Source organism: Moschus berezovskii, chromosome 4 (genome assembly GCF_049115385.1).
Source record: "Moschus berezovskii isolate FMDL1 chromosome 4, NW_MosBer_1.0, whole genome shotgun sequence".
Taxonomy (NCBI): domain Eukaryota; kingdom Metazoa; phylum Chordata; class Mammalia; order Artiodactyla; family Moschidae; genus Moschus; species Moschus berezovskii.
The window spans coordinates 19,676,469-19,704,211 of NC_142463.1; the positions used below are offsets into that span (position 1 = coordinate 19,676,469).

At 39.9% G+C, this 27,743-nt stretch overlaps 1 protein-coding gene across 1 annotated transcript in view; it reads right to left on the bottom strand.

Annotated features, from left to right (window-relative positions):
• The window catches only part of ZSWIM5 (zinc finger SWIM-type containing 5), a 178,835-nt gene that overhangs the window by 11,009 nt on the left and 140,083 nt on the right, over nt 1–27,743 (bottom strand). Inside the window, exons 6-11 of the mRNA XM_055402895.2 lie at nt 22,999–23,175; nt 20,465–20,611; nt 19,500–19,637; nt 17,874–18,134; nt 17,524–17,659; nt 16,561–16,718 (exon numbers count right to left, since the gene is read on the bottom strand). Coding sequence (XP_055258870.2) covers nt 16,561–16,718; nt 17,524–17,659; nt 17,874–18,134; nt 19,500–19,637; nt 20,465–20,611; nt 22,999–23,175 — 1,017 coding nt within the window. The remainder of the gene's footprint in view (nt 1–16,560; nt 16,719–17,523; nt 17,660–17,873; nt 18,135–19,499; nt 19,638–20,464; nt 20,612–22,998; nt 23,176–27,743) is intronic.

Here is a 27,743-nt window from a genome sequence, read left to right on the forward strand (position 1 = left end):
AACATCTGGAAGTTCATGGTTCACGTACTGTTGAAGCCTTGCTTGGAGAGCATTACTTTGCTAGCATGAGATGAGTGCAATTGTGTGGTAGTTTGAATATTCCTTGGCATTGTCTTTCTTTGGGACTGGAAAACTGACCTTTTCCAGTCCTGTGGCCACTGCCGAGTTCTCCAAATTTACTGGCATATTGAGTGCAGCACTTTCACATCATCATCTTTTAGGATTTGAAATAGCTCAACTGGAATTCCATCTCCTCCGCTAGCTTTGTTCGTAGTGATGCTTCCTAAGACCCACTTGACTCACATTCCAGGATGTCTGGCTCTAGGAGAGTGATCACACCATCGTGATTATCTGGGTCGTGAAGATCTTTTTTGTACAGTTCTTCTGTGTATTCTTGCCACCTCTTCTTAATACCTTCTGCTTCTGTTAGGTCCCTACCATTTCTGTCCTTTACTGAGCCCATCTTTGCATGAAATATTCCCCTGGTATCTCTAATTTTCTTGAAAAGATCTCTAGTCTTTCCCATTCTGTTGCTTTCCTCTATTTCTTTGCATTGACCACTGAGGAAGGTTTTCTTATCTCTCTTTGCAATTCTTTGGAACTCTGCATTCAAATGGGTATCTCTTTCCTTTTCTCCTTTGCGTCTTTTCTTTTCACAGCTATTTGTAAGCCCTCCTCAGACAACCATTTTGCCTTTTTGCATTTCTTTTTCTTGGGGATGGTCTTGATCCCTGCCTCCTGTACAGTGTCATGAACCTCCATCCATAATTCTTTAGGCACTCTATCAGATCTAATCCCTTGAATCTATTCGTCACTTCCACTGTATAATTGTAAGGGATCTGATTTAGGTCACACCTGAATGGTCTACTGGTTTCCCCTACTTTCTTCAATTTAAGTCTGAATTTGGCAATAAGGAGTTCATGATCTAAGCCACAGTCAGTTCCTGGTCTTGTTTTTGCTGACTGTAGACAGCTTCTTCATCTTTGGCTGCAAAATATAATCAGATTTTGGTATTGACCATGTGGTGAGGTCCATGTGTAGTCTTATGTTGTTGGAAGAGGGTGTTTGCTATGACTAGTGCATTCCCTTAGCAGAACTCTGTTAGCCTTTGCCCTGCTTCATTCTGTACTCCAAGGCCAATCTGGCCTGTTACTCCAGGTATTTCTTGACTTTCTACTTTTGCATTCCAGTCCCCTATAATGAAAAGGACATCTTTTTGGGTGTTAGTTCTAGAAGGTCTTGTAGGTCTTCAAAGAACATTCAACTTCAGCTTCTTCAGCATTACTGGTTGGGGCAGAGACCTGTGGATTATTGTGATATTGAATGGTTTTCCTTGGAAACGAACAGAGATCATTCTGTTGATTTTAAAATTGCATCCAAGTACTGCATTTCAGACTCTTCTGTTGACTATGATGGCTACTCCATTTCTTCTAAGGGATTCTTGTCCACAATAGTAGATATAATGGTCATTTGAGTTAAATTCACCCATTCCAGTCTATTTTAGTTCGCTGATTCCTAAAATGTCTATGTTCACTCTTGCCATCTCCTGTTTGACCACTTCCAATTTGCCTTGATTCATGGACCTAACATTCCAGGTTCCTGTGCAATACTGCTCTTTACAGTATTGGTCTTTACTTCCATCAGCAGTCACATCCACAACTGGTTGTTGTTTTTGCTTTGGCTCCATCTCTTCATTCTTTCTGGAGTTACTTCTCCATTGATCTCCAGTAGCATATTGGGTACCTACCGACCTGGGGAGTTCATCTTTCAGTGTCCTATCTTTTTGCCTTTTCATATTGTTAATGGGGTTCTCAAGGCAAGAATACTGAAGTGGTTTGCCGTCCCTTTCTCCAGTGGACCACGTTTTGTCAGAACTCTCCACCATGACCTGTCCATCGTGGGGTGGCCCTACACGGCATGGCTCATAGTTTCATTGAGTTAGATAAGGCTGTGATCCATGTGATCAGACTGGTTAGTTTTCTGTGATTGTGATTTTCATTCTGTCTGCCCTCTGATAGAGAAGGATAAGAGGCTTATAGAAGCTTCCTGATGGGAGAGACTGACTGAGGGGGAAACTGGGTCTTGTTCTGATGGGCGGGGGCAAGCTCAGTAAATCTTTAATCCAATTTTCTGTTGATGGGAGCTGTGTTTCCTCACTGTTATTTGACCTGAGGCCAAACTATGGTAGAGGTAATGAAGATAATGGCGACCTCCTTCAAAAGGTTCCATGCCCACACTGCTGCACTCCATGCCCCCAACCCTGCAGCAGGCCACCGCTGGCCTATGCCTCCACCAGAGACTCCTGGACACTCATGGGCAAGTCTGGGTTAGTCTCTTGTGGGGTCACTGCTCCTTTCTCCTGGGTCATGGTGTGCACAAGATTTTGTTTGTGCCCTCCAAGAGTCTGTTTCCCCAGTCCTGTGTAAGTTCTGGCGGTTCTATGGTGGGGTTAATGGCGACCTCCTCCAAAAGGGCTTATGCCGTACCCAGATCTGCTGCACCCAGAGCCCCTGTCCCTGCAGCAGCCCACTGCTGACCTGCACCTCCAGAGGAGACACTCCAACACAGTTCTGTTTCAGTCTCTGGGGTCTCTGGGTCCCGGTGCACACAAGGTTTATTTGAGCCCTCTGAGTGTCTCTGGCAACAGACTGGTTCCAAATAGGAAAAGGAGTACGTCAAGGTTGTATATTGTCACCCTGCTTATTTAATTTATATGCAGAGTACATCATGAGGAATGCTGGGCTGGAGGAAGCACAAGCTGGAATCAAGATTGCTGGGAGAAATATCAATAACCTCAGATATGCAGATGACACCACCCTTATGGCAAAAAGTGAAGAGGAACTCAAAGGCCTCTTGATGAAAGTGAAAGAGGAGAGTGAAAAGGTTGGCTTGAAGCTCAACATTCAGAAAACGAAGATCATGGCATCTGATCCCATCACTTCATGGGAAATAGATGGGGAAAAAGTGGAAACAGTGTCAGACTTTATCTTTTTGGGCTCCAAAATCACCACAGATGCTGATTGCAGCCAGGAAATTAAAAGACGCTTACTCCTTTCCTTGGAAGGAAAGTTATGACCAACCTAGATAGTATATTAAAAAGCAGAGACATTACTTTGCCAACCAAGGTCCGTCTAGTCAAGGCTATGGTTTTTCCCGTGGTCATGTATGGATGTGAGAGTTGGACTGTGAAGAAAGCTGACTGCCGAAGAATTGATGCTTTTGAACTGTGGTGCTGGAGAAGACTCTTGAGAGTCCCGTGGACTGCAAGGAGATCCAACCAGTCCATTCTAAAGGAGATCAGTCCTGGGTGTTCATTGGAAGGACTGATGCTAAAGCTGAAACTGCAATACTTTGGCCACCTCATGCGACGAGTTGACTCACTGGAAAAGAGTCTGATGTTGGGAGGGATTGGGGGTGGGAGGAAACGGGGATGACAGAGAATGAGATGGCTGGATGGCATCACCGACTGGATGGACATGAGTTTGAGTGAACTCCGGGAGTTGGTGATGGACAGGGAGGCCTGGCGTGCTGTGATTCATGGGGTCTCAAAGAGTCGGACACGACTGAGTGACTGAACTGAACTGAGTGTCTTTGGTGGGTATAGGCTTTGATTCTAAATGTGATTTCACCCCTCCTCCTGTCTTGCTGGGGCTTCTCCTCTGCCTTTGGACACGGGTTATCTCCTCAAAGTCACTCCAGTGCTGCGCAGCCATCGCTCCAGCACCACCTTTTTTTATTCCTTCTCTAACACTATTCCTTTATTCACATGGATCTAAATTTCAGATCTATGTAATTTTCCTTCCCTGTGAACGATTTCTTGCAATTTGTTGCCAATAACTTCCCTGAGTCTTTGTCTGAGATAGTCTTTATTTCTTTTTTCAAAGGATAATTTATTTGGATACCTAATTCTAGGTTGGTGGTTTTTTCTTGCAACATTTAAAATATTTCACTTCACTCCCTCTTGCTTGCATGGTTTGTGAAGTGAAGTTGATGTAATTCTTATCTTTGTTTCTCCATAGGTAAGGTTGTCTTGTTCTCTAGCTTCTTTCAAGATTTTCTCCTGGTGTTTGATTTTCTGCAGTTTGAATAGGATATGCCTAGGAGAAAATTTTTTGGTATTCATCCTGCTCGGTGTTCTCTGAGCTTCCGAGATCTATGTTCTGTTGTCTGTCACAAGTTTTGGCAAATTTTCAATCATTATTACTTCAAATATTTCTTCTACTGTTTTCTTTCTTCTCCTTCTTGTATTACAGAATATACTGCATATGTTATATATCTTTTGTAATTGTCTCACGGTACTCAGATATGCTGTTCTAGGCTCCCCCACCCCCATTCTTTTTTAACTTTTGCATTTCAATTTGACATGTTTTTTTTTGACATTCATAAATTTTGGAAATATTCACATGATTCAATGTTGAAAAGATGCAAAAGATAAATAATAAAGAATTTTCTCCCCCTTACCTCTGACCCATATCCACCCAACTCTAACCCTTTACACAACTGATAGTGTTTGTTTTACCTTCCAGGACATTCTATGCATAGTAAGGAAACACTGTATTTCCTCTCCTTTAGCATAGTATACACAAATTTGCATGTCATTTCCCCCTCACATATTAGTGTATCTTGGAGATTATCAAGTACATTTCTATATCAGTACATAAAGAAATTTTTGTTCTTTTACATGACTGCATAATATCCCATTTATGGATGTACAGGTCCACAACTGCTTCTTTAAAACCCTTAGGTTATGAATACATTTGGAACTTATTATATAAAGATAATTTGTGCATATATTATATGTAATACTCACACTGGGTCTGGGGCAGCATCCTGTAATTAAACACATTATTATTTGTTCAGTGAAAGCATGAATATTCATGCTAGGTAGGATAAATAGCAAAGTTAGTAATGTATTTTTTTGATATAGTAATAAACTGATGGATGAAATAGTGTGATATAGACTAAATACTTGGGACTCTTTACTTCTAAGGAAAATACTCAATAAAACCTCTAACCAAGCTACGCTTCTAAACATATGCATAAGTAAATACTTCTTCTGTCTGGTTTCTTGAGGATTTTGGACAAAAGGCTTCATCTGCATTGCTATTACTGTCACCAAAGATCAGAGTTGGAAATTTAATGATGGGCCTGGAAAGAGATTTTTTAATGATGAAACAACTACAATAGATGACCCTAAAAAAGGAGTACTAATAGGATAATGTGTCTGATTAATACAGATTTCTATATAAGCAGTCTTTTTCAATTAAGTAAGCAGCTATAATCCTTTTTCACTGATAAATGCATGTTATTCAAGGCCAATTAACTGCTCATACATTTCCCCCATACTGTCTATGGATATTTTTTTTCATCTGTTACATCTCATAATTGTCATTATTCCTAGCCTCATGCTTACTTGGGATAACACTATTTTAACAATTCTTCTATCTTGCAAGGAATGTACAATAGGTATATAACTTAAAATAGTCTATATATTTTTTGATGCCAGCTTGTTCTAACTCAACACTTCTACAATCTTAGTAGGTTAAACATCATCTGAAGAATTTGTTAAAGCATATGATTCTTGGGCTATATTCACAGAGATTCAGATTCAGAATCTGCATTTCTAACAAGTTTCCAGGTCATGCTGATGCTGCTTATCCACTGATCATACACTGAGTAGCAAGGTTCTGACTTATTTAGACTTTTAGCCTATTAACTTTTAATGTTAAGTAATGAGAATACATTAGTGATGCAAAACCCTTCACTGTCTTTATATACAAGTGAACTTTCAAAGTGAAAGTCTCTGCAAAATATTTATCAATTGTTCCAAGTATCAGCACCTGTGTAAATAGCATAATTAAGGTATACTTGCTCAAGTTTCTACAATAACTCTTTTAGGAAGACTTGGGAGTTACCTGTTTCAAGAAAACAGTATGAAAATAAATAAATATTTATATTTGTTCTTCATTGGGAGTAAAATTTCTTGGTTACAAGAAGTTCATGAGGTGTGTGTGTGGAATAGTGGTCTAGGAACGAGTATACAGTTTTCTTCCATTCCAGCTTCCAGTGCTATCAGTTCATGTCATTGGTAAAGATTATTAAGCCTGATAGAAATGATCTCTTTGATTATTCATGTTTTTTGTTTACATACTAACAAATAAATTGTGAACAACTCTTCTTTTTTGGTTTTACTGCACAGCTTGCAGGATAATAGTTCCCTGACCAGAGATCGAACCTAGGTCCATGGTAGTGAAAGCACAGAGTCCTAACCACTGGACTGCTAGGGAATTCTCTGAATAACTTTTGAAACATTATGGATGTTGACTTTTTCTAGCTTTATCTGGCACATCCCAGAACTTTCACCCTGTGTTTAGAGTCCTTAAAATCTCTTGTTTGCTCATCAATCACTGTTAATTTTTTTTTAAAGAAAACATAACAGAGCTATTTCTTGTTCAAGACTAAAGTTTTCATTAAAAATTACCATAACAAATTGTCAATATAATTTTCATCAACTTCATGAAAAGAAGTTTTTTCATCATATTTGTATAGATATTTTATACTGCAATGCTTCTGAAATTCCTGCAGCCAATCTTCTGATATCCTATACTCACTGTAAAGCTTCAGTCCTTCGTGGAATTATCTAGCTTGTTTCATGAACAACAAACCAATCAGTGGCATATTCATACTGTTTCATTGTCGAATCCATTCAATCATGGTAATGTCAATATCTTCATTTTTTGTCCTCAGAAAATTTTCTGTTCTTCTTTAGTTCTGGTCCTTGTCCCTATAAAACTTCAACACTTTGTCTTTCTATTACTTCAAGTCATGCTGCTGCTGTATTGAGCTCAGTCGTATCCAGCTCTTTGCGACCCCATGGACTGTAGCCCACCAGGCTCCTCTGTTCATGGGATTTCCCAGGCAAGAATACTAGAGTAGGTTTCCATTTCCTTCTTCAGGGGATCTTCCCAACCCAGGGATTGAACCTGTGTCTCCTGCATTGGCAAGTGGTTTTTTTTAACCACTGAGCCATCCAGGAAGCCCAGTTCAAGTCATATGTGGTGTTAATTCCCACACTTTGCTCTTTAGTAAGATGTCTTATAGAAACACCTGATCGAATTTTGCACTAACTCTATTTTCTGTGCTATTGATGTCAGATAGTTCCTTTTCTACTGATTTTTATCCACAGGAATATCTTCAATTTTCTGGACATTTTTACAGAATAATTAAACTCAAACTGACAAAATAACAACCATCTTTGAAAAAAAAGGCAAACATTTTATTAGTGAATAGCAGAGATGTCTGTGACTGGTAAGAGTGTTGAGAAACAACTAATGCCTCCTGTCAGCTGAGGCCAGGTTTTGCTTTCAACTTAGAAAAAAGTGTGGATTTTCAAAGCTTTTCAGATTTTGAAATTCCATATAAGATTTAGGGCTAAAGTAATATATTTAATCAGTCTCCTATTGATGGCTATTTAGAATGTTTCAAATATTTTGCAATTGCAAACAAGGTTGTAGTGAATAACTTTGTACAAACATCATTTCACAAATATATTTGTAAAATAAAATCCTTGAAGTGAAACAGCTGGGTCAAAGGATATATACATTGTAATTATGATAGACATTTGATAGATATTGTATAGGGCCAAATTGCCCTACACAAAGGATTACCAATCTACATTCCTACTCTACACCTTTGCAAACACAATGTTTTATCAAAATGTTTCCTTTTATTTTGAAATAATTTCAAACTCAAAGAGAAGTTGCAATAGTACTTCAAGCATCATCTTTTCTCCATGCCCTCACCCCAAACCACTTGAATGTAACTGATTTGATACCCTGAACTCATTCCTGAGCTCTGCAGTCTATTCCTGGCAAACAAGGACACTCTTCTACTTACCTGCAACATAACCAAGATCAGGAAATTTATATTGATATATTACTAGCACCTAAGAAGATATGACAAACTAAATGCAACATGTGATCTTTTATAAACATGTGTAAAGATTTTATACAAGATCATGTGTTAGGTTTGTCATGTCTCTTCAGCCTTTGACAATTTGGAAAAATTCCTGAGTCTTCCCTTGACACTCATGGCCTTGACATTTTTGCAGATTAGACTAATTATCTTGCAGAATGACCTTCAGTTTGGATATGACTGATGTTTCCTCATGATTAGATGCAGGTTTGCATTTTTGGTGTAATGTAAGAGAAGTGATACTGAATTTTTATTGCCTCCTGTTAAGTAATACATGATTTTGACTTAACCCATTACTCACGATATATCCACTGCCCCGAAGTTACCTTGTGACCCTTGCTAATCCTTTCTTCCCTTCCATCCTAGCCTAGACCAGATCCCACTCCCAGGAAACTGCTGATTTTTCTGTTACCGTGGTGTGGCACTGCTAGAATTTTATTTAAATGGAATAATACATATGCACCATTTTTCCTTTAGTCTGGCTTCTTTTACTTAGCATAATTATTTTGATTCTTCCACTGTGTAGTATGTATCAGTAGTTTGTTCCTTTTCATTACTGAGTAGTATTCCACTGTATGGTTGTTTCACAGTGTTTATCCATTCAATCTACTCATGGATATATGGATCATTTCCAGTTTGGGGTTAAAAATAAAGCTGTTATGACATTCATGGTGAATTCTTTGAATGGATATATGCTTTCATTTCCTTTGGTTAATACCTATGAGTGGAATGGCAGGATCATGTGTGCAGGTGTCTATTTAACTTTTTAAGAAATTGACAAATGGTTTACCAAAGTGCTTGTATAACTTATGTTCCAACCTGCAGTGTATGAGAGCTTCAGTTGCTCTACATCCTTGCCAGTCTTATCACAACTTTTGTTTTTAAAATTTTAGCCTTTCTCTTATTGTTTTATTTTTTAATTTTTAAAAATTTATTTATTTTTTTAATTGAAAGATAATTGCTTTACAGAATTTTGTTGGTTTCTGTCAAACATCAACATGAATCAGCCATAGGTATACATATATCCCTTCCCTTTTGAACTTCAAGATGTTATTATAATGATAACTTAAAAAATTTCAACTTCTGACTGTTCATTGCTGGTATATTGAAATACTATTGATTTTTGTATATTAATCTTATATCCTAAAACATTATTAAACTTATTATTAGTTCTAAAAGTTTTTTGTAGGTTCCATAGGATTTTCTACATAGACAATCATATCATCAGAGTTTTGCTTCTTCCTTTCTAATCTGAGTATTGTTTAGTTCTGTTAAGTGTCTTATTGTACTGGCTAAAATAGAAGAGGTGAAAGTAAACAGCTTTGCCTTGTTCTTTTCTAAAAAATTTTAACATTTTATTTTTTTTGCCCCACCAGGTGGCATGTGGGATCTTAGTTCCCCAACCAGGGATTGAACCTTTTGAAGTGGAAGCTCAGAGTCTTAAGCACTATATAGCCAGGAAAGTCCCTTGTTCTTGATGTTAGGAAGAAAACATTCAATCTTTTACTATTAAGTATAAAGGCAGTTGTAAGAGAGATGCCCTTTATCATGTGGGAAATTCCCTTCTATTCCTAGTTTGTTGAGAATTTTAATATTTTTAGTAGGAATAAATGTTGGATTTTACTAGGTGAATTTTCCATATTACTGAGATGATCATATGGGTATTCTTTTTACTCTATTAGTACGGTGAAATACAGTGATTGATTTTTGAGTGTTTTAAACCAACTTTGCATTCTTGGAAGTAAACCCTACTTATTATGATGTATTATCATTTTTAAAATATATTATTTGTATTCAATCTCTTACAGTTTAATAAGAGTTTTTGCACCTATGTGCTCATGAGAGTTTTATTCTGAGTTTTTGTTTTTGGCTGTGCAGTGTGGCATGTGGGATTTAGTTACGCAACCAGGGACTGAACCTATATACCCTGCAGTGGAAGCACAATGTCCTAACCACTGGACTGCCAGGGAATTCCCTGAGTTTTCTTTTTTACAGTTTTTGTCTGTGTTTGGGAAATTAAAACAGAGGAAGTCTTGATCAGGCTTCAGAAGCAGCAGAGCAGGCCCCTGACTTTTCTTCTGACCAATCTGGACACTGCCCAGATTCTGTGCCTGCCTGCAAGCACAGCAAGTCAGGCAGCACTTTAGAAAAGAAAGGCATTGGGTCCAGAAACTCTTGAGAACCTGGAAGTCTGGCCAACTGTGCCCAAGTGAAAGTGAAAGTGTTAGTCATTTAGTCATGTCCGGCTCTTTGCGACTCCATGGACTAAAGCTCGCCAGGTTCCTGTCCATGGAATTCTTCAGGCAAGAATACTGGAGCAGGCTGCCATTTCCTTCCCCAGGGGAATTTCCCAACCCAGGGATCGAACCTGGATCTCCTGCATTACAGGCAGATGATTTATCGTTTGAGCCACCAGATCAGTTCAGTTCAGTCGCTCAGTCGTGTCCGACTCTCCACGACCCCATGAATCACAGCACGCCAGGCCTCCCTGTCCATCACCAACTCCTGGAGTTCACTCAAACTCATGTCCACAGAGTCGGTGATGCCATCCAGACATCTCATTCTCAGTCATCCCCTTCTCCTCCCGCCCCCAACCTTTCCCAGCATCAGAGTCTTTTCCAGTGAGTCAACTCGTCGCATGAGGTGGCCAAAGTATTGGAGTTTCAGCTTCAGCATCAGTCCCTCCAATGAACACCCAGGATTGATCTCCTTTAGAATGGACTGGTTGGATCTCCTTGCAGTCCAAGGGACTCTCAAGAGTCTTCTCCAACACCACAGTTCAAAAGCATCAATTCTTCGGCAATCAGCTTTCTTCACAGTCCAACTCTCACATCCATACATGACCACGGGAAAAACCATACCCTTGACTAGACGGATCTTGGTTGGCAAAGTAATGTCTGTGCTTTTTAATATACTATCAAGGTTGGTCATAACTTTCCTTCCAAGGAGCAAGCATATTTTAATTTCATGGCTGCAGTCAGCATCTGCAGTGATTTTGGAGCCCCAAAAAATAAAGTCTGACACTGTTTCCACTGTTTTTCCATCTATTTCCCATGAAGTGATGGGACCAGATGCCATGATCTTTGTTTTCTGAATGTTGAGCTTCAAGCCAACCTTTTCACTCTCCTCTTTCACCTTCATCAAGAGGCTTTTTAGTTCCTCTTCACTTTCTGCCATAAGGGTAGTGTCATCTGCATATCTGAGGTTATTGATATTTCTCCCAGCAATCTTGATTCCAGCTTGTGCTTCTTCCAGCCCAGCGTTCCTCATGATGTACTCTGCATATAAGTTAAATAAGCAAGGTGACAATATACAGCCTTGACGTACTCCTTTGCCTATTTGGAACCAGTCTGTTGTTCCATGTCCAGTTCTGACTGTTGCTTCCTGACCTGCATACAGGTTTCTCAAGAGGCAGGTCAGGTGGTCTGGGATTCCCATCTATTTCAGAATTTTCCACAGTTTATTGTGATCCACACAGTCAAAGGCTTTGGCATAGTCAATGAAGCAGAAATAGATGTTTTTCTGGAACTCTCTTGCTTTCTCCATGATCCAGCGGATGTTGGCAATTTGATCTCTGGTGCCTCTGCCTTTTCTAAAACCTGCTTGAACATCTGGGAGTTCACGGTTCACATATTGCTGAAGCCTGGCTTGGAGAATTTTGAGCATGACTTTACTAGCGTGTGAGATGAGTGCAATTGTGTGGTAGTTTGAGTATTCTTTGGCATTGCCTTTCTTTGGGATTGGAATGAAGACTGACCTTTTCCAGTCCTGTGGCCACTGCTGAGTTTTCCAAATTTGCTGGCATATTGAGTGCAGCACTTTCACAGCATCATCTTTCAAGATTTGAAATAGCTCAACTGGAATTCCATCACCTCCACTAGCTTTGTTTGTAGTGATGCTTTCTAAGGCCCACTTGACTTCCCATTCCAAGATGTCTGGCTCTAGGTCAGTGATCACATTATCGTGACTATCCTGGTCGTGAAGATCTTTTTTGTACAGTTCTTCTGTGTATCCTTGCCACCTCTTCTTAATATCTTCTGCTTCTATTAGGTCCATACCATTTCTGTCCTTTATTGAGCCCATCTTTGCATGAAATATTCCCATGGAATTTCTAATTTTCTTGAAGAGATCTCTTGTTTTTCCTATTCTGTTGTTTTCCTCTATTTCTTTGCATTGATCACTGAGGAAGGCTTTCTTATCTCTCCTTGCTATTCTTTGGAACTCTGCATTCAGATGCTTATATCTTTCGTTTTCTCCTTTGCTTTTCGCTTCTCTTCTTTTCACAGCTATTTGTAAGGCCTCCTCAGACAGCCATTTTGCTTTTTTGCATCTCTTTTCCATGGGGATGGTCTTGGTCCCTGTCTCCTGTACAATGTCACGAACCTCCATCCAGAGTTCATCAGGCATTCTATCTATCAGATCTAGTCCCTTAAATCTATTTCTCTCTTCCACTGTATAATCATAAGGGATTTGATTTAGGTCATATCTGAATGGTCTAGTGGGGCCCTGATGGCGCAGACGCGAGAGACGCTGGCCCTGGCGGCGCAGACGTTTGAGCCACCAGGAAAGCCCAAATCCTAAGACTCACAAGATAAAACAACAGCACTGTAAAACATTTAAAGTAAAACCAGAGTTGCATTTTTTGCACACAAACTGATGTTATCAGTTTTCAGCCTGTGAGTATAAATAGGAACCCCCCAAACTGCGATTTGAAGTCTTACCTGTGGAGTGGACACTGCCCGGGACCTTTTCCCAACTGGGACTCTGGACTGCCGTTACTTGGGACTTCCCAGCATGCTGTTCAGGTTTGGGTTTTGGTCAGCCCAATTTGGTGGTGTATGTGGTGTTACGCTTCTCTATTGTTTCTACTTCTCTTTTCTGTTAATGATTGTATAATTGAAATTAAGTAATCCTCTGTTAAATACTGAAATTGTTTATTTGTGTGTAACGAGGGGTTTCTTTTGTTAATGAATTCTTTGAACCTGAAACAAAGCTAAAGCTTTTGGCAAAATAGCCTGGTTTAGGTATCTGGATAATGATGATTTCACACACTGAGTTGGGCAGTATTTCCTCCTCTTCAATTTTCTGCAAGAGTTTATATAGAATTGTTATGTTTTCCTTAAATGTTTGGTAGAATTTACCAGTGAAGCCATTTAGCCCTGGAGTTTCTTTGTGGAAAGATTTTTAACTACTAATTCAATTTCTCTGAACTTCATTTCTATTTATTCTTTTCTTTTTACTGTGGTAAAATATACATAAATTTACCATTTTGAGCATCTAAGGGTACAATTCAGTGACATTAAATACATTCATGTTGTTGTGCAAACATCACCACTATCCAGTTCCAGAACTTTTTCATCTGAAACTCTATACTCATTATATAGTAACTTCTTTCCCTACCCTCTCTATTCTACTTTCTGCTCTACAAGTTTTTCCTCTAGTCTACATGCTAGCTCTATAAATTTATGATATTGTGGCCACATTATTAAAATGGTATCTGCCAGGTTTACCTACTCTATGGTAATTATACTTCTTCCTTTTATGACTGATAAATATTAGTACTTTGTGGAGAGATATTATGTACAGTAGTATGTATAGTAAGTCCCCCCCACACGAACCTTCAAGTTTGAACTGTCAAAAGATATGAACGTGCATTCCATAAACATCAGGTATGAGTGAAATTTCTGCTTGTCTTCTGTCTCCCACTGCTGATCATTCTTCAGCTCTACCATCTCCTATCTCCTCTCCTACCTCCAGTTAATACTCTTCTTGCTGGTTCACTTGATGCCAGCCCCTATATGCCAGCTGCTGAACTGTATGTACTACTGTACTTTTTAAGGTATTGTACTGTAAGATTAAAAATGTTTTTTGTTTTCTTAGGTACTATTGTATGAAAAGTATAAATCTATTACAGTACAGTACTATATAACAGTTGTGTTAGTTGGGTACCTAGGCTAACTTTGTTGGACTTATGAACAAATTCGACTTATGAATGTGTTCTTGGAATGGAACACGTTCATATGTAGGGGACTTACTGTAAATATCCTGTTCCTCATCAAATTCAACCATTATCTTAGTATCTACTGCTATTTTTTCACTGTGGCTATTCTAGGTACCTCATATAAATGGAATCAAGCAATATTTTGTCTTTTTGTTTCTGGTTTATTTAAATTAATGTTTTCAAGGCTCATCCATGTTGTAGCATGTATTAGAATTTCATTCCTTTTTATGGCTAAATAATATTCCATTGTACGTATATAATACAGTTTGTTTGTCCATTCATCTGCTGACAGATACTTGAGTTATTTACAACTTTTGGCAATTGTGAATAATGCCACTATTAATATTGGTGTACAAATATCTGTTTAAGTCCATGTTTTCAATTCTTTTGGGTATATGCCTACCTAATTCTTATTTATTCTTGAGTCAGCTTTGGTAGTTTGTATCCATCAAAGAATCAGTCTATTTCATTTATATTGTTGAATTTATTAGCATAAAGTTGTCTTTAGAATTTGTTGTGATGTCACTTTTGCCATTCTTAAAATTGCTACTTTGTCTTCTCCTTTTTTCTTGATCAGTCTGGACAAAGATTTCAATTTTATATATCTTTTCAAAGAAACGTCTTTTTGTTTCATTGATTTTCTGTTTTTCTAAATTTTATTTGATTTATGCTCTGATCTGTATTATTTTCTCTTTTACTTATTTTAGGTTTCATTTGCTCTTCTTCTCTGGGTTCTTATGTTAGAATCTGAGCTTGTCGATTTGAAACCTTTCTTCTTTTCAGCCATAGGTATTAAGTGCTAAAACTTTCCTTCGAAGTAAAGCTTTAGCTCTAATCCACAAATTTTTAAATGTTGTACTTTTTCATTCAGTTTAAAATATTTTCTATTATTATTTTTTTGTGTTTTTCTCCCTTTGTTCAGTGAGTTACATGGAAGCGTATAGTTTAATTTCTAAAACTTCAGTGGATTTTTATTATTGATTTCTAATTCAACTGTGGGTGTCTGGAAAACATTTTTATTCCAGCTTTTAAAAAATTTATTTATTTATTTATTTTAATTGGAGGCTAATTACTTTACAATATTGTAGTGTTTTTTGCCATACATTGACATGAATCAGCCATGGGTGCACATGTGTCCCCCATCCTGAACCCTCCTCCCACTTCCCTCCCCATCCTATTTCAGCTTTTTTTTAAACATCATTTTATTTTATCAGCCATGCCACATGGCATGTGGGATCTTAGTTCTTCGACCAGGTATTAAACCCATGCTACCTGCAGTGGAAGTGTGGAGTCCTAACCACAGGACTGCCGGGAAATTCCTTTTACCTTTTTTTTTTTTAACGATATTTTCACTGGTATAGAATTCTAGGTCAATTTTTTTTTAAAGAGTAATTTAAAGATTTTTCTCCACTGTCTTCTGGTTTATACTGCTTCTAATGAGAAACCTGCTCTCATACTTATCGTTTATCCTTAGTATAGTGTGTATTTTTTTCCCTGCAGTTGCTTTTAAGTAACATTTTTCTCTTTAATCACTGGTTTTAAGCAATTTGATTATAATGTGCCTTGGTATAATTTTCTTCATGTTTCTTATGCTTGAGTTTCAGTAAGCATCTTGGATCTGTGTCATCCTTATCCTGCTTGGAATCTGACACACCATGACAGGCCACTGCCACCCCCACTTCCCATATGGATGTCTATTGTAAAATTTATTATTTCTGCCAATAAGATTTATGAAAAATGTTATCTCAGAGTAATTTTAATTTGTATTTCTCAAGGCATTTTAAATTGTTTAAAAGTCATTTGTACCTTCTTTTCTGTAAACTGCCTGATCATATTTGTTCAATTTTTTTACTGTTTTTTTAAAGTCATTTTTATATGGATTTATCTGTATCTTTTACCTTTTCTACAATGAGCATACATTCTTTTTACTATAAGAAGACACAACATAAAGTTATTTTAAATTAAAAAAAGTGCTTTAAAAAACCCATGTAATTTCCTGGTATTGGAAAAATACTCACAGTCCATGGCAGCTAATATTTTATTATAACTTCTCTGGGGCTTATTTTCACTTCTCTTTGTGATGAGATCTACATAGCTAACATGGAGGATGTGAGCTTAAAAACCTGAGTCACTCTGGACTGTCTTATTTTTTGACCAGGGGCCCTAGAAAAATCATAAACTCTCGTATCTGAGATTTGGAGCTCCATCACTTCACTGGATCTTCCAGTGGTCCTGGGAAGCTGACAGGTCATTGACAATGATCCCCATTTTATAGATTTTTAAACCAGAGGCTTAGAAATATAAAATGACTTTATCATATGGAAGGTTAGATTTAGAAGTTACCTTAAAAATGATCTATTCTCTGTTCTCAGAGTCCTACAATTAGTAACTAGGGCAAAACTCTGACTTGGACTCAGGTGTTTACTGTAATAGGCGGTAATCAAATTGAGGATCCCTACCACTCTAAGTGTTTAAGGGAAGTCGAATAGCTTCTCTTCTTCAGGAGACTCAGGCTAAGCCTTTGGTAGGTCATGACCAGGCAGGCATACTGGGGGTGCTGGAGCCTTACATCTATCTATGCTCACCTTTGGCAGCAGTCAGCATGGTGGAGGCCAGTTCACACTGCTGTGATTCCAAGTGTCCAAGCGTGAACCAGCGAGGGTAACGGCTGGGCACCACAGATACCATATGGTGAGGGTGGGAAGTGTCGCCTGCAGAAGTTGAGTTTTCTAGAACAGGTAACCTAGAAGACCCAGGGAGAGTCATCAGCTACCACCCAGACCCCTGACATTCTGAGCCACCTTAGAGAAGCTTGTTCTTTGCTGGGGAGGAACTGGGAAGGAAAGGGTTAATGAGGAACCTCAAAGGTTTTAAAACCTATGAGAACTGTACTTTATATGAGGTGAGTGTCTGGGCACTTGGAAGAACTCAAGCTGAACAGTTCTTACTGAAAACAGTTCAAAAGTCATAAGATTATTTGTTAAAGTAGAAGAAATATATGCCAAGTAATCTTCAGCAGTCCTTTTTGGTCAAGCTGAGGAGTTCGCTCAGCGTTACAGTCTAACTTAAATTCTTCTGTATGGTCTGCTGCATCCTAGAGGACTACCTTCCTGAACCAAGGATTCTACTCTTGTTTGGAGACAGGATGCCCATTGTTCATTGTTCTCAAGTCTTGATATAGAAAGACTTACTTCTACTTCCCCAGATATACTTGGTGACCTATGCCCGGGAATCATTTCTCAGTTAGATATGGAAGGGCTCAAACCCTTTGTGAAGCTGCCAAACTGGCCCAGGAACAAAGAGACTCAGGCCTTGGATATTCTGTATCTTAAAATCTCAGAGGCTTCTTCAACTCACTGAGAGTGCTGCCAGGGAACAAGTATGTCACTAGCTAGGAATCCTAGATCATATGAAAATATCAGAACCATTTTAGGGCAGGCCAATGGCAGGTCCAATAGAACACAGAAAGAGGAAAAGAAAAGAAAGTGAGACAAACAAAGAGACTTCTGCTTTGGTGGAGGCATCTGGGCTGGGAAAAGGCTACCCACCTCATGGCACGTAAGGCTAATTTATAGGACAGGTCTGGATCATGAGGCAGCAGAGCTGAGAACAAATACTTGGCAAAAGTGTGCATGGGAACACTCTCTCGGTGGATGACTTCTCCCAGACCGCTGAAGGGGCCTCCTGCAGGAAGGAGATAAACCAGCCAGTTGTTTATCTGTATGCTTTTATTTGCCTACCTGAACTTGAGCTCCAGGATCCCACAAGTGTTTGCTAGTCATGGGAACCTTCATTACACTTTAAAGTCAGAAGTGTTGTTGTACCTGTGCTCTATTAGAGAGGGGAACCTAGAGTCAAATGCCTAAGACTCTGTGCCAATAGTCCCTTCTCTGCTTACCTTCTAGTAGTAAGATGCACTGTTTCTGCAGTGTTTGCACTAGCTCATCGTCCAGTTGCAGCTCCTGGAGTCGACTCAGGAGTTGCTCCTCATTACGGCACACCTTGTCCTGTGCGTAGAGGCCTTCAGGCATCACCCTCTGTTGACCCATCCCCATCAGAGCAACTTCCATGGCCAATGACAGGTAGGACTCACTGCTGTTTGGGCAGCCTGCAGCCACAGGCACATGCTGGTACACAGGGGGTCTGCTTTCATTCATATCTGAGGACAACAGGGCACCAGATTTGTTAGGTCAGGCCCTATGGATTTTTGTGCCTCTCTCACCAACGCACACTTTGGGATACAGCTTGGTCAATAACACAAAGAAGCTAAATAAAAACCCAGAAGAGTAATATACTGAAAATAAAAAATAATAATATACTAAAAAATGTTATACATGGTTCTAAATATTAACTCCTTCCTACACGACTGAGGGACTGAACTGAACTGAAAATATGAACTGGCTAGGCCAGCTGGAAAAAAATACAGTCATATTAGTCTTCTGCTAGAATGTTATGTAATACTACAATGATCTATTTTTCTGTCTGTCTCTTCATTAGAATGTAAGAACCTTATAGGAAAGAGACTTCATCATTTTGCCTTAGGTATCTCCATTGTCCGGTATGTGTAAGGAGCTAAATGTCTGTGGTGAATAAATCCCAAGTACAACCTCAGGTTCTCAAGATGTAAGTGTCATTGTGCAGATGAAAGAGACCAAGGATGATGATTCCTTTTTCAGGGGATAAGAGGGAAGATACAGTAGCCCTGTCTCGTATTGAAGCCCCCTCTTGTATCTCTACCCAGAGATATCTGAATCCATCCAGTTAAACTATTACTTTTGTGATATTTGCAACTTTAACGTTATTGTTACTTTTTATGCTCCACCTTTGGGTTCTAAGTTTCAGGAGGAGAGCACAGATCTAAAAGCCAGAGTCTTAATTTCTTTCCTTTTTCCCATTATCCATCTGGTAAATGTTTAAGGGAGACTATTAAAAGAGAGTTATTGCCCTAACTGCTGTTTTCAGGAACTTGAAAGGCTAGTAGAGACACTTGTAAACAAATTTTACGGCAGTGTGCTAAATACCTTAATATATGCATGTTTACAATACAGTGATCCTGTTAATTTGAGACTCTACTAAATTACCTCCCTTTTATTTCTCTTTTGTAAAATTAGTACAAAACCACCACCAGGGAGAATGTTCAAGGGAAAACATGAGAGTATTATGTAATTGCAAGGGATACACACACTGCTGATGCAAGTTCTTTTACACTTCCAAACTGTTCTGAGGACCTGGCCTCTGACTTCTCAAATCCCTCTGGCCCTTTTTGTTTCCTTTGGGTTACTCTTAAGACATTCACAAGATAGGGAAGTGACAGGAGCAAAGGAAAGCTGAGGCTGGCAAGGTAAAATGGGCAGAGCCAGTCCAAAGAGTGGGGAAGGAAGATAAGAAAGGAGTAATCCCAAGGAAACCACTCAGGGGAGGTCCAGTTTAGATCAGAGAACAAGAGGGGTAAAACAGACTCTGTCACGGAAAAGAAGAGGGCTCCGAAGGGTAGTCTGGGCTTCCCTCAGGCTGACCCCTGTACCTGACACTTCCAGATAGCCATCATCATTCAGGCGGCAGGCCTCAGTCAAGGTGAGAAACAGGCAGCCAATTGGATCCAGGGGGTGGCCCACCCAGCCTTCTAGGTTTGTGATGGTTGTGGTTCCCCTCTGCAACAGTTCTGGAAATAAGCAGGTCAAAGTTTTTGAGAGGGATAGAGACACACTGCTCTCTGTCCCTGCTTGGTCTCTTCATAAGTCTCCTCATTAGTCTCCTTCAGGCAGTGGCCCTGAGACTCAAAGTAAAGCTTGCCTTGGGTTGAGGAGACTGGTCACCAGCTCATCAGCCACTATGAGGCCATGTGGTATGCATTTGGGTTGCCTGCCGGTAGCACACGTATGTAGACACAGCTTTACAGCTTTACAGTTTAAAAAGGGTCTTCTGGGTGAGGGTGGGATGATTTGGGAGAATGGCATTGAAACACGTATGTTGTCATATGTAAAACGAATCACTAGTTCAGGGTCAATGCATGTTATAGGATGCTCGGGGCTGGCATGCGGGGATGACCCAGAGGGAGGATAAAGGGAGGAGGGAGGTGGGAGGGGGGTTCAGGAGGGGGAACTTATGTAAACCCGGGGCAAATTCATATCAATGTATGGCAAAACCAACCAATATAATATTGTAAAATAATCTGCCTCCAATAAAAAATAATTACCTAAAATAATAAAATAAAATAAAATAAAATAAAAAGGGTCTTCTCATACCAGACAGTTAGTGGATCTAACTGTCCTGTGCGACAGGCAGGCCAGCATTATTATAACCATTTTACAGATAAGAAAACTGAGATTTATAGAGGTAAAGAGAGGGATTCCATACAGAAGGTAGAATGACCTGGAATCCCCTAGCCCCTGCCACACCAGGAAACTGAATGAAAATTAAGTCCTGGGCCTTGTAGTCCCTGAGAACCCCATCAGCCTAAGCAGTTGAGATGGCTCCTGATCACTATACCTTTCTTCTGATGCTTGTAGATTTCCAGCTGCCGCTGCTGCTGCAACCTGAGAGTATTGATAATGGCCACTGTGAGTCTGAGGGCCTCTTTTGGGTAACCATGGGAACGCAGGGCATCAACCCGAGCACAGGCTGTAGGCACATGCTCTATCAGATGAGAAGAAGATATTTTGATTGAGTTAAATTTTCAAATCAGGAAAATTTGTGTTTGACAAAGGGAGACTGTATTCAGTTCAGGTCCTCAAATTTGATCTGACATCTATTGTGTACCAGAAGTTGTATTTTATCTTTTAGGGATATAAAGTTGAATAAGTCACAGGTACTACCTCCAAGGAGATACACTGCAGCCTCAGTGTAGTGGTTTGGTGTAGAAAGGGGCAAAGAACAAGGATAATAAAATGTTATACCTCTTTCTGAACACGAACCTCAGGAACCTGCTGCTGCTGCTAAGTCACTTCAGTCATGTCCGACTCTGTGCGACCCCATAGACGGAAGCCCACCAGGCTCCCCCGTCCCTGGGATTCTCCCGGCAAGAACACTGGAGTGGGTTGCCATTTCCTTCTCCTAATGCAGCAATAAACTGCTTTTATAGAGGGAAAGGCCTCACTTGTTTATTAATCCTGTTTCCTGAGAACCTATTATGTGCCAGGTAGCATGCTGGGCAAAGCAACTACAAAAATGTATAAGAAATGGTCACGGTTCTCAAAGAGCTCACAAATAATACATAAAAAGATCATTATAAAACAGTTAAAAAGAAATGACAAGACAGAAATATACACAGAAAGAAAATATTTGAGCTATTTGCTTTGTAGGGCAAGTAATATTTTAAATAGGTAGAAAAACAGAAACAGGCATTCCTTGCAAAGAGAACATATAAATAAAGGCGTGTAAGTAAAAGCATAAAAAGTATTCTAGATAACATCTTCAGAGTATGGCAAATAGTTCTGTGTAGAGTTAGGTTATGTGGCTAGAGATAGCCTGGAAAGGTGGAGTCTGGAATGTTAAGAGCTTTGAATGCCATTCTAAGATGTTTGGATTTACCTTAGGCATAATGGATGACTACCAAACACTTATAAATGGGGAAGGGATTAAAAATTATAGGAATAATTATAGAAAATACAGATACAATAGAAAATAAAAATCAGAGATAACCATTATTTCTAATTTCATATTTTTATGAAAAATATGTATGTCTAGACTTTCCTAATTAATAAAAATGGGGTATTAATTATTGTTTTATAATTAGGTTTTCCACTTAATAATTCATTGTAAATATTTTTCCATACCATTAAATATACTTCCATAATATTAAAAATGATTACATATCATTCCACTAAATATGTGTACTATCCATTGGCTCAATTAGTCCCCATCACTGGATGTTATACTGTTTTTAATTTTTCTCATCTATACATTATATGCTCATGCTCTAATAAACCCCATAACTTTATGCACATTCTTAGTTAATTATAGCTCAGGATAAATTCCTAGATGTAGAATTCCTGGATCAAGGGCTATGAATTTATTTTAAAGGCTTTTGATAAGAGTTGTTGAAATGCAGTAAGTATTTACATTCTTACCAGTAGGATATGAGATTACTATCTCCAATGTAGCCTCTCCTACACCAAAACCAGTTATCTTTATTTTAAAAAATGCCTATTTGACAACTGAAACATGGTAATTCAGTGTTGTTTTGATCTGGATCTTTGTTTATAATGGGGTGTGTATTTTTCACACACTTGTTAGATTTATGTTTTAAAAGGTATTAGATCAGAGAAGAGGAGTGGGAATTTCAGGTAGTGACCTACAGTGAGTTTGGCCAAAAACTTTCAAGAGAGAGACAGGCACACATCCAGATTCAGCACGCTCTTGTGAAAGACAAAGATATGGGATGAGGGACAAAGGTAGGGAATTAGGAGATGATAATAAAAATGTATGCTATTGTTTTAAGACTCAGAGAATGAATATTATTTTATAAGTGTGTAGTGTGGAATATGCATTCTGTAACACAGTCAAGAATAGACTCACAGAAGGCCAGAGGAGAGTTTAAACTCATGGTGGAACAGCTTTATTCTGTGATGATAAAGGAAGGAATGAGGAAAGAAAGACAGCTTGGTGACAAATGTAGACAGTCTGAGCTACCAGTAAAGAGCAATTTAAGTTTCAAAGTTCATGCCTTTTTAGCAAAACATGTAATTTCAAAGTAGATTCTAATGTTGCTCAGTAACTGCTGAGTCTATGAACTGATGTCTAATGGTTTTGTTAGTACTCCTTCAGATTTATTAGCTCCTTTCCCCTCCCCAAACTCAGGAAACAATAGAAATACCTCTATTTGAGATTACTGTACTTCAGCTGAGAACATATACAAATGGCTCAGGCTATACCCTGAGGCCCTAGTCAAGGCCCCAAAAGATCTGGATGAAGACTGTCCAAAGGGTAGTTGTGTTGCTGGTACCTATGGAGATGGCTCATTCAGGCCTGACATGAGGTGAGACTGGGCTCTGAAATTCTTAGAGCAGGATAAGTACACTTACCAAGCCACAGTGGCTGGCCTTGGGAATTAAAGAGTAGCCTCTCACTTTCCCGCTGGCAGGCAGGAGCTGTATATACATCACTGCTGATGATTCGCTGTAAGTGGCTGTCCTGCCAATGCAACTCACGGCCCTCAATGGCTCTAGTGAACACTGTCCGTCTCGGTCTGGATAAAGAATCTGGGGAAGGGAAAAATAAATGCAGCAGTTCAGTGATGGGTAATCTGAAGATCTAACTCCTGTGTCTTCTTCAGGATGCGAAGACAGGCAGAACAATAGTGTACAGTTAGAGCAGCTACTCTGCCATTTGTCTGGGTGTTCACTGTGTTACTTCTTTATTGGATGGCTTTTAGTGTGTCCCTGTCCTCTATGGGAAGAACCTTTCTACACAGATCTATGACTGAAGACCAACTTCTCCTAGGACCAGAGCTACATGAGCGAGAGGAGGGATAGTGATGCTCAGCTGCTCAATTATAAGGATTCAAACTGCTTCTACAGAAGCCAAAGGAAAAGATAAGCATTGAGGTAATATCCTTGGTCAACCCATAACCAGTTTCTTTTACAGAATGACCCATATCAGACTAAGTACTTCTGTCACACTGATATAAAAGCTGAAAAAGAGCTGCAGTCCTGTGTATTCTGGTATCTTTAATTTTTAAAATACTTTAATTTTTTTATTCATTTTCTTTTGGCTGTGCTGGATCTTCATTGCTGTGTGGGCTTTTCTCTAGTTGTGGCAAGCAGAGGGTACTCTCTAGTTGTGGTGAGCAGGCTTCTCATTGTGATGGCTTCTCTTACTGTGGAGCACAGGTTCTAGGCACTCGCATTTCAGTAGTCACAGCACATCAGCTCAGTAGTTGTGGCTCCTGGGCTCTAGAGAATAGGCTCAGTAGTTGTGGTGCATGGGCTTAGTTGCTTTGCAGCATGTGGGATCTTCCTGGATCAGGGATCGAACCTGTCCCCTGCATTGGCAGGTGAATTCCTCACCACTGAGCCACCAGGGTAAGTCCTCTGTTATCTTTATCACACTAGTATCTGCAGGCTTACAACAACCTGTTCTCCAATAAGAAAACCTGAGGCTGACAAAAGAGTAATTAAATTGTTTTCTCAATGGAGTCCTACCAAACCATCTCTCTTTAGGAAAAGGGCATAAGGGAAACAGCAGACAAAATAAGCTCAATTCTTTAGGGTGGTGTGTAGGAGCTGACTCATTAGAAAAGACCTTGATGCTGGGAAAGAGTGAAGGCAGAAGGAGAAGGGGACAACAGAGGACAAGATGGTCAGATGGCATCAATTCAATGCCAACTCAATGCACATGAGTTGGAGCAAGCTCCAGATGGTGAAGGACAGGGAAGCCTGGTATGCTGCAGTCCATGGGGTCGCTAAGAGTCGGACACGACTGAGTGACTGAACAACGACAAAATACTGGAGTGGGTTGCCATTTCCTTCTCCAGGGGATCTTCCTGACCCAGGGATCGAACCTGGGTCTCCTGCATTGCAGGCAGATTCTTTACCATCTGAGCCACATGGGCTTTAATAAGGTAACATCTGAACAGAGACCTGAAGGAACTAAATAGAAAGCCTTAGACGTAACTAAGGAAAGCACATTCTAGGCAAAAGGAACAGCAAGTGCTAAGCTGAGGTGGGAACATATTTGAAGTGTTTGAGGGCAGGGCAGAGGCCAGTGTTCCTAGAATGGAATGAGCAAGCCAGAAAGTCACAGGAGATGAAGGCCAGAGAGATACTAGGGAACCAGAACGGGCAGAGCCTTCTAGGCCATGAGGAAAGATGAGAAGCCACTAGAGGGCTTTGAGTTGTTGAAGGTGTATGATCTGATTTGACAACTGGCAGCAGCATAGAGAACAGACTTTAAGGTAGAAGCACTTAGGAAGTCACTGCAATAATTTGTGAAAGATAATGGTAATCTGTTCAGAGTAATATGCAGTAGAGACCAGAGTAAATGAACTTCAGATATGTTCTAAAGGCAAAGGTAATAGGATTTGCCCATGGATTAGATCTGGGAAATCTCAGAGAGAAAGAGAAGAATCAAGAATGACTCTAAGGTTTTTAAGGCAATGGCAACCCACTCCAGTGCTCTTGCCTGGAGAGTCCCATGGATGGAGGAGCCTGGAAGGCTACAGTCTATGGGGTCGCTGAGGGTCGGACACTACTGAGCGACTTCACTTTCACTTTTCACTTTCATGCATTGGAGAAGGAAATGGCAACCCACTCCAGTGTTCTTGCCTGGAGAATCCCAGGGACAGGGGAGCCTGGTGGGCTGCCGTCTATGGGGTCACGCAGAGTTGGACACGAATGAAGCGACTTAGCAGCAGCAGCCATATGGGGAGACAGGGAAGTCTACACAAGAGGAGCAGGTTTGGGTGGGGCTTGAGAGTTAAGAAATCCTACTAAGATGTCTATTAATATCTAAGAGGCAATATCGAAAATGTAGTGAAACATGTAAGTCTGGAGTTGAGAGGAAATTTTGGGCTGGAGATATAAATTTGAATGTTGTTGGTATATAGATGATTATTAAAACAATGCAATTATCAGGGGAGTAAATACAGAAAGAGAAGTGGTTTGATGACTGAGCCCTGGGTACTCTAGAATTTTAGGTTGGGAAGTGGTGGGGAGACAGTAAAGGAGACTGAGAAGGAGGGGCCAGTGAAGAGGAGAACCAAGAGAACAGTGTCGTGGAGTAAGATGGAAAAGGTGTTTGAAAGAGAGAGTGACCAGCAGTAACAAATACTGTTGCTGCTGCTACTGCTAAGTCACTTCAGTCGTGTCCGACTCTGTGCGACCCCTATAGACAGCAGCCCACCAGGCTCCTCTGTCCCTGGGATTCTCCAGGGAAGAACACTGGAGTGGGTTGCCATTTCCTTCTCCAATGCATGAAAGGGAAAAGTGAAAGTGAAGTCGCTCAGTTGTGTCCGACTCTTTGCGACCCCATGGACTGTAGCCTACCAGGCTCCTCCGTCCATGGGATTTCCCAGGCAAGAGTACTGGAGTGGGGTGCCATTGCCTTCTCCTAATACTATTGCTAGATCAAGTAAATTCTGACTTGAGAACTAGATTTAGGAATGGTTAGCGTTAGTGACCAGTACAAGAACTGTTTTAGTACTGGAGTGATGACTGCCTGACTAGAGTGAATTCAAGGCAGAATAAGAGCAGAAGAGGCAGAGAAGATAAATATATAACATTCTTTTGAGCATTTTTCTTAATTCTACCACTTATTTCTACTCTCTCAGAGAAATAGGGTGGTGGACAGGAGAGGCATGTAGGGTCAGCAAGTATGTTTTTTTGTTTTGTTTCAGGTGAAGGATAAAACAATGTGCTGGTATGCTCCTGGGAATAATACACAAAAATCTGTGATGCAGGAGACAGGAGATAATTCCTGGGGTGATTCCTAGATAAAAGAGAAGGAATAGGTTCTTAAGAACAAATGGAGGGCTTTGACTTAGACAGAAGCACAAAGAAAAACAGGGGAACAGGCAGACAGAGTAGATGGGCATAGACAGAGGCAGATGTGATGACAGAGTTTTGGAGATTCTCTTCTGATTGCTTCTATATTCTCAGTGAACAGGAAGCAAGGCTCTAGGCTGAAAGTGAGGAAGGGAAGAAAGTATAGAAAGTTTTAAGGAAAAGACAATATGGAACAGTAATTTAGAAGAGTGAAAGGAAGCATGGACTAGAGAAATGTAGCTGATGTATGGACAGTACAATGGGCCCACTTGAGAGTAGTGGTCATGAACTTAAATAAGACCAGTTATCATGGTCGTGTTTCTCGCCAATATGTTCACTGTGTGAGTGTGAGCACTGAGTAATTAGAAAGTCAGACTGAACTACTACGGTTAAGGTTTTGCTATGTGAATATAAGGGAAAGAGGGAGTTGAGTATATTTGCAGGGTAGTGATTATAATGATGTACCAAGGAATCTAATCTGGATAAGGAGGAAAATGAGGCTACCACAAGAATGAAAAAGTGAAAGGATCAAAATTCCTAGTGGGTCCAGGAATTACTGGAATATGCATAACAGAGAAAATACTCTAGTAAGGTTGGTGGTGGTAATTAGAGCTGCCTGAAATTATGACTGTAAAGAAGGAGCAGTTATTGGTAATGAAAGGGTTCAGGGTATGACCTTGGGGTTGCATGGCTAAGTTATGTATAAGACAGACTATTGGTACTTCCCTGGTGGTACAGTGGTTAAGAAACCACATGCCAATGCAGGGGACATGAGTTGGGGAAGACCCCACATGCCTGAGAGCACCTAAGCCCGTGCACCACAACTTCTGAAGCCCAAGAACCCAAGAGTGCATGCTCTACAACAACATAAGCCATCACAGTGTGAAGCCTGTGCACTGCAACTAGAGAGCAGCCTCCACTCATCACAACTAGAGAAAGCCCGCACACGGCAATGAAGAGAAGCCATAGCCAAAAATTCACACACATACACAAAAGATAGACTATTAAAAGAGAAGAGGTCAAAGAACTCAGAGGCTTGAATATTGGAAGTATCATCTATGTGGCTAAGAATTACAACAGAAGTAGAGAGTAGTGTTAGTGAGCCAACTGCCAAAAATCTTCAAGGAACGAGGGGTATTAACCCAGAGACAAAAACGACCAAAACCAGGAGGGCAGCAGACAGCATATTTTAACAGCATCAACTTTAAAACTGGGGGTATTTTAGGAAGGAGGATAGGATAATGATGTAGAAATGGCAGTGAAGAGTAAGCAGGATGCCTACTGCT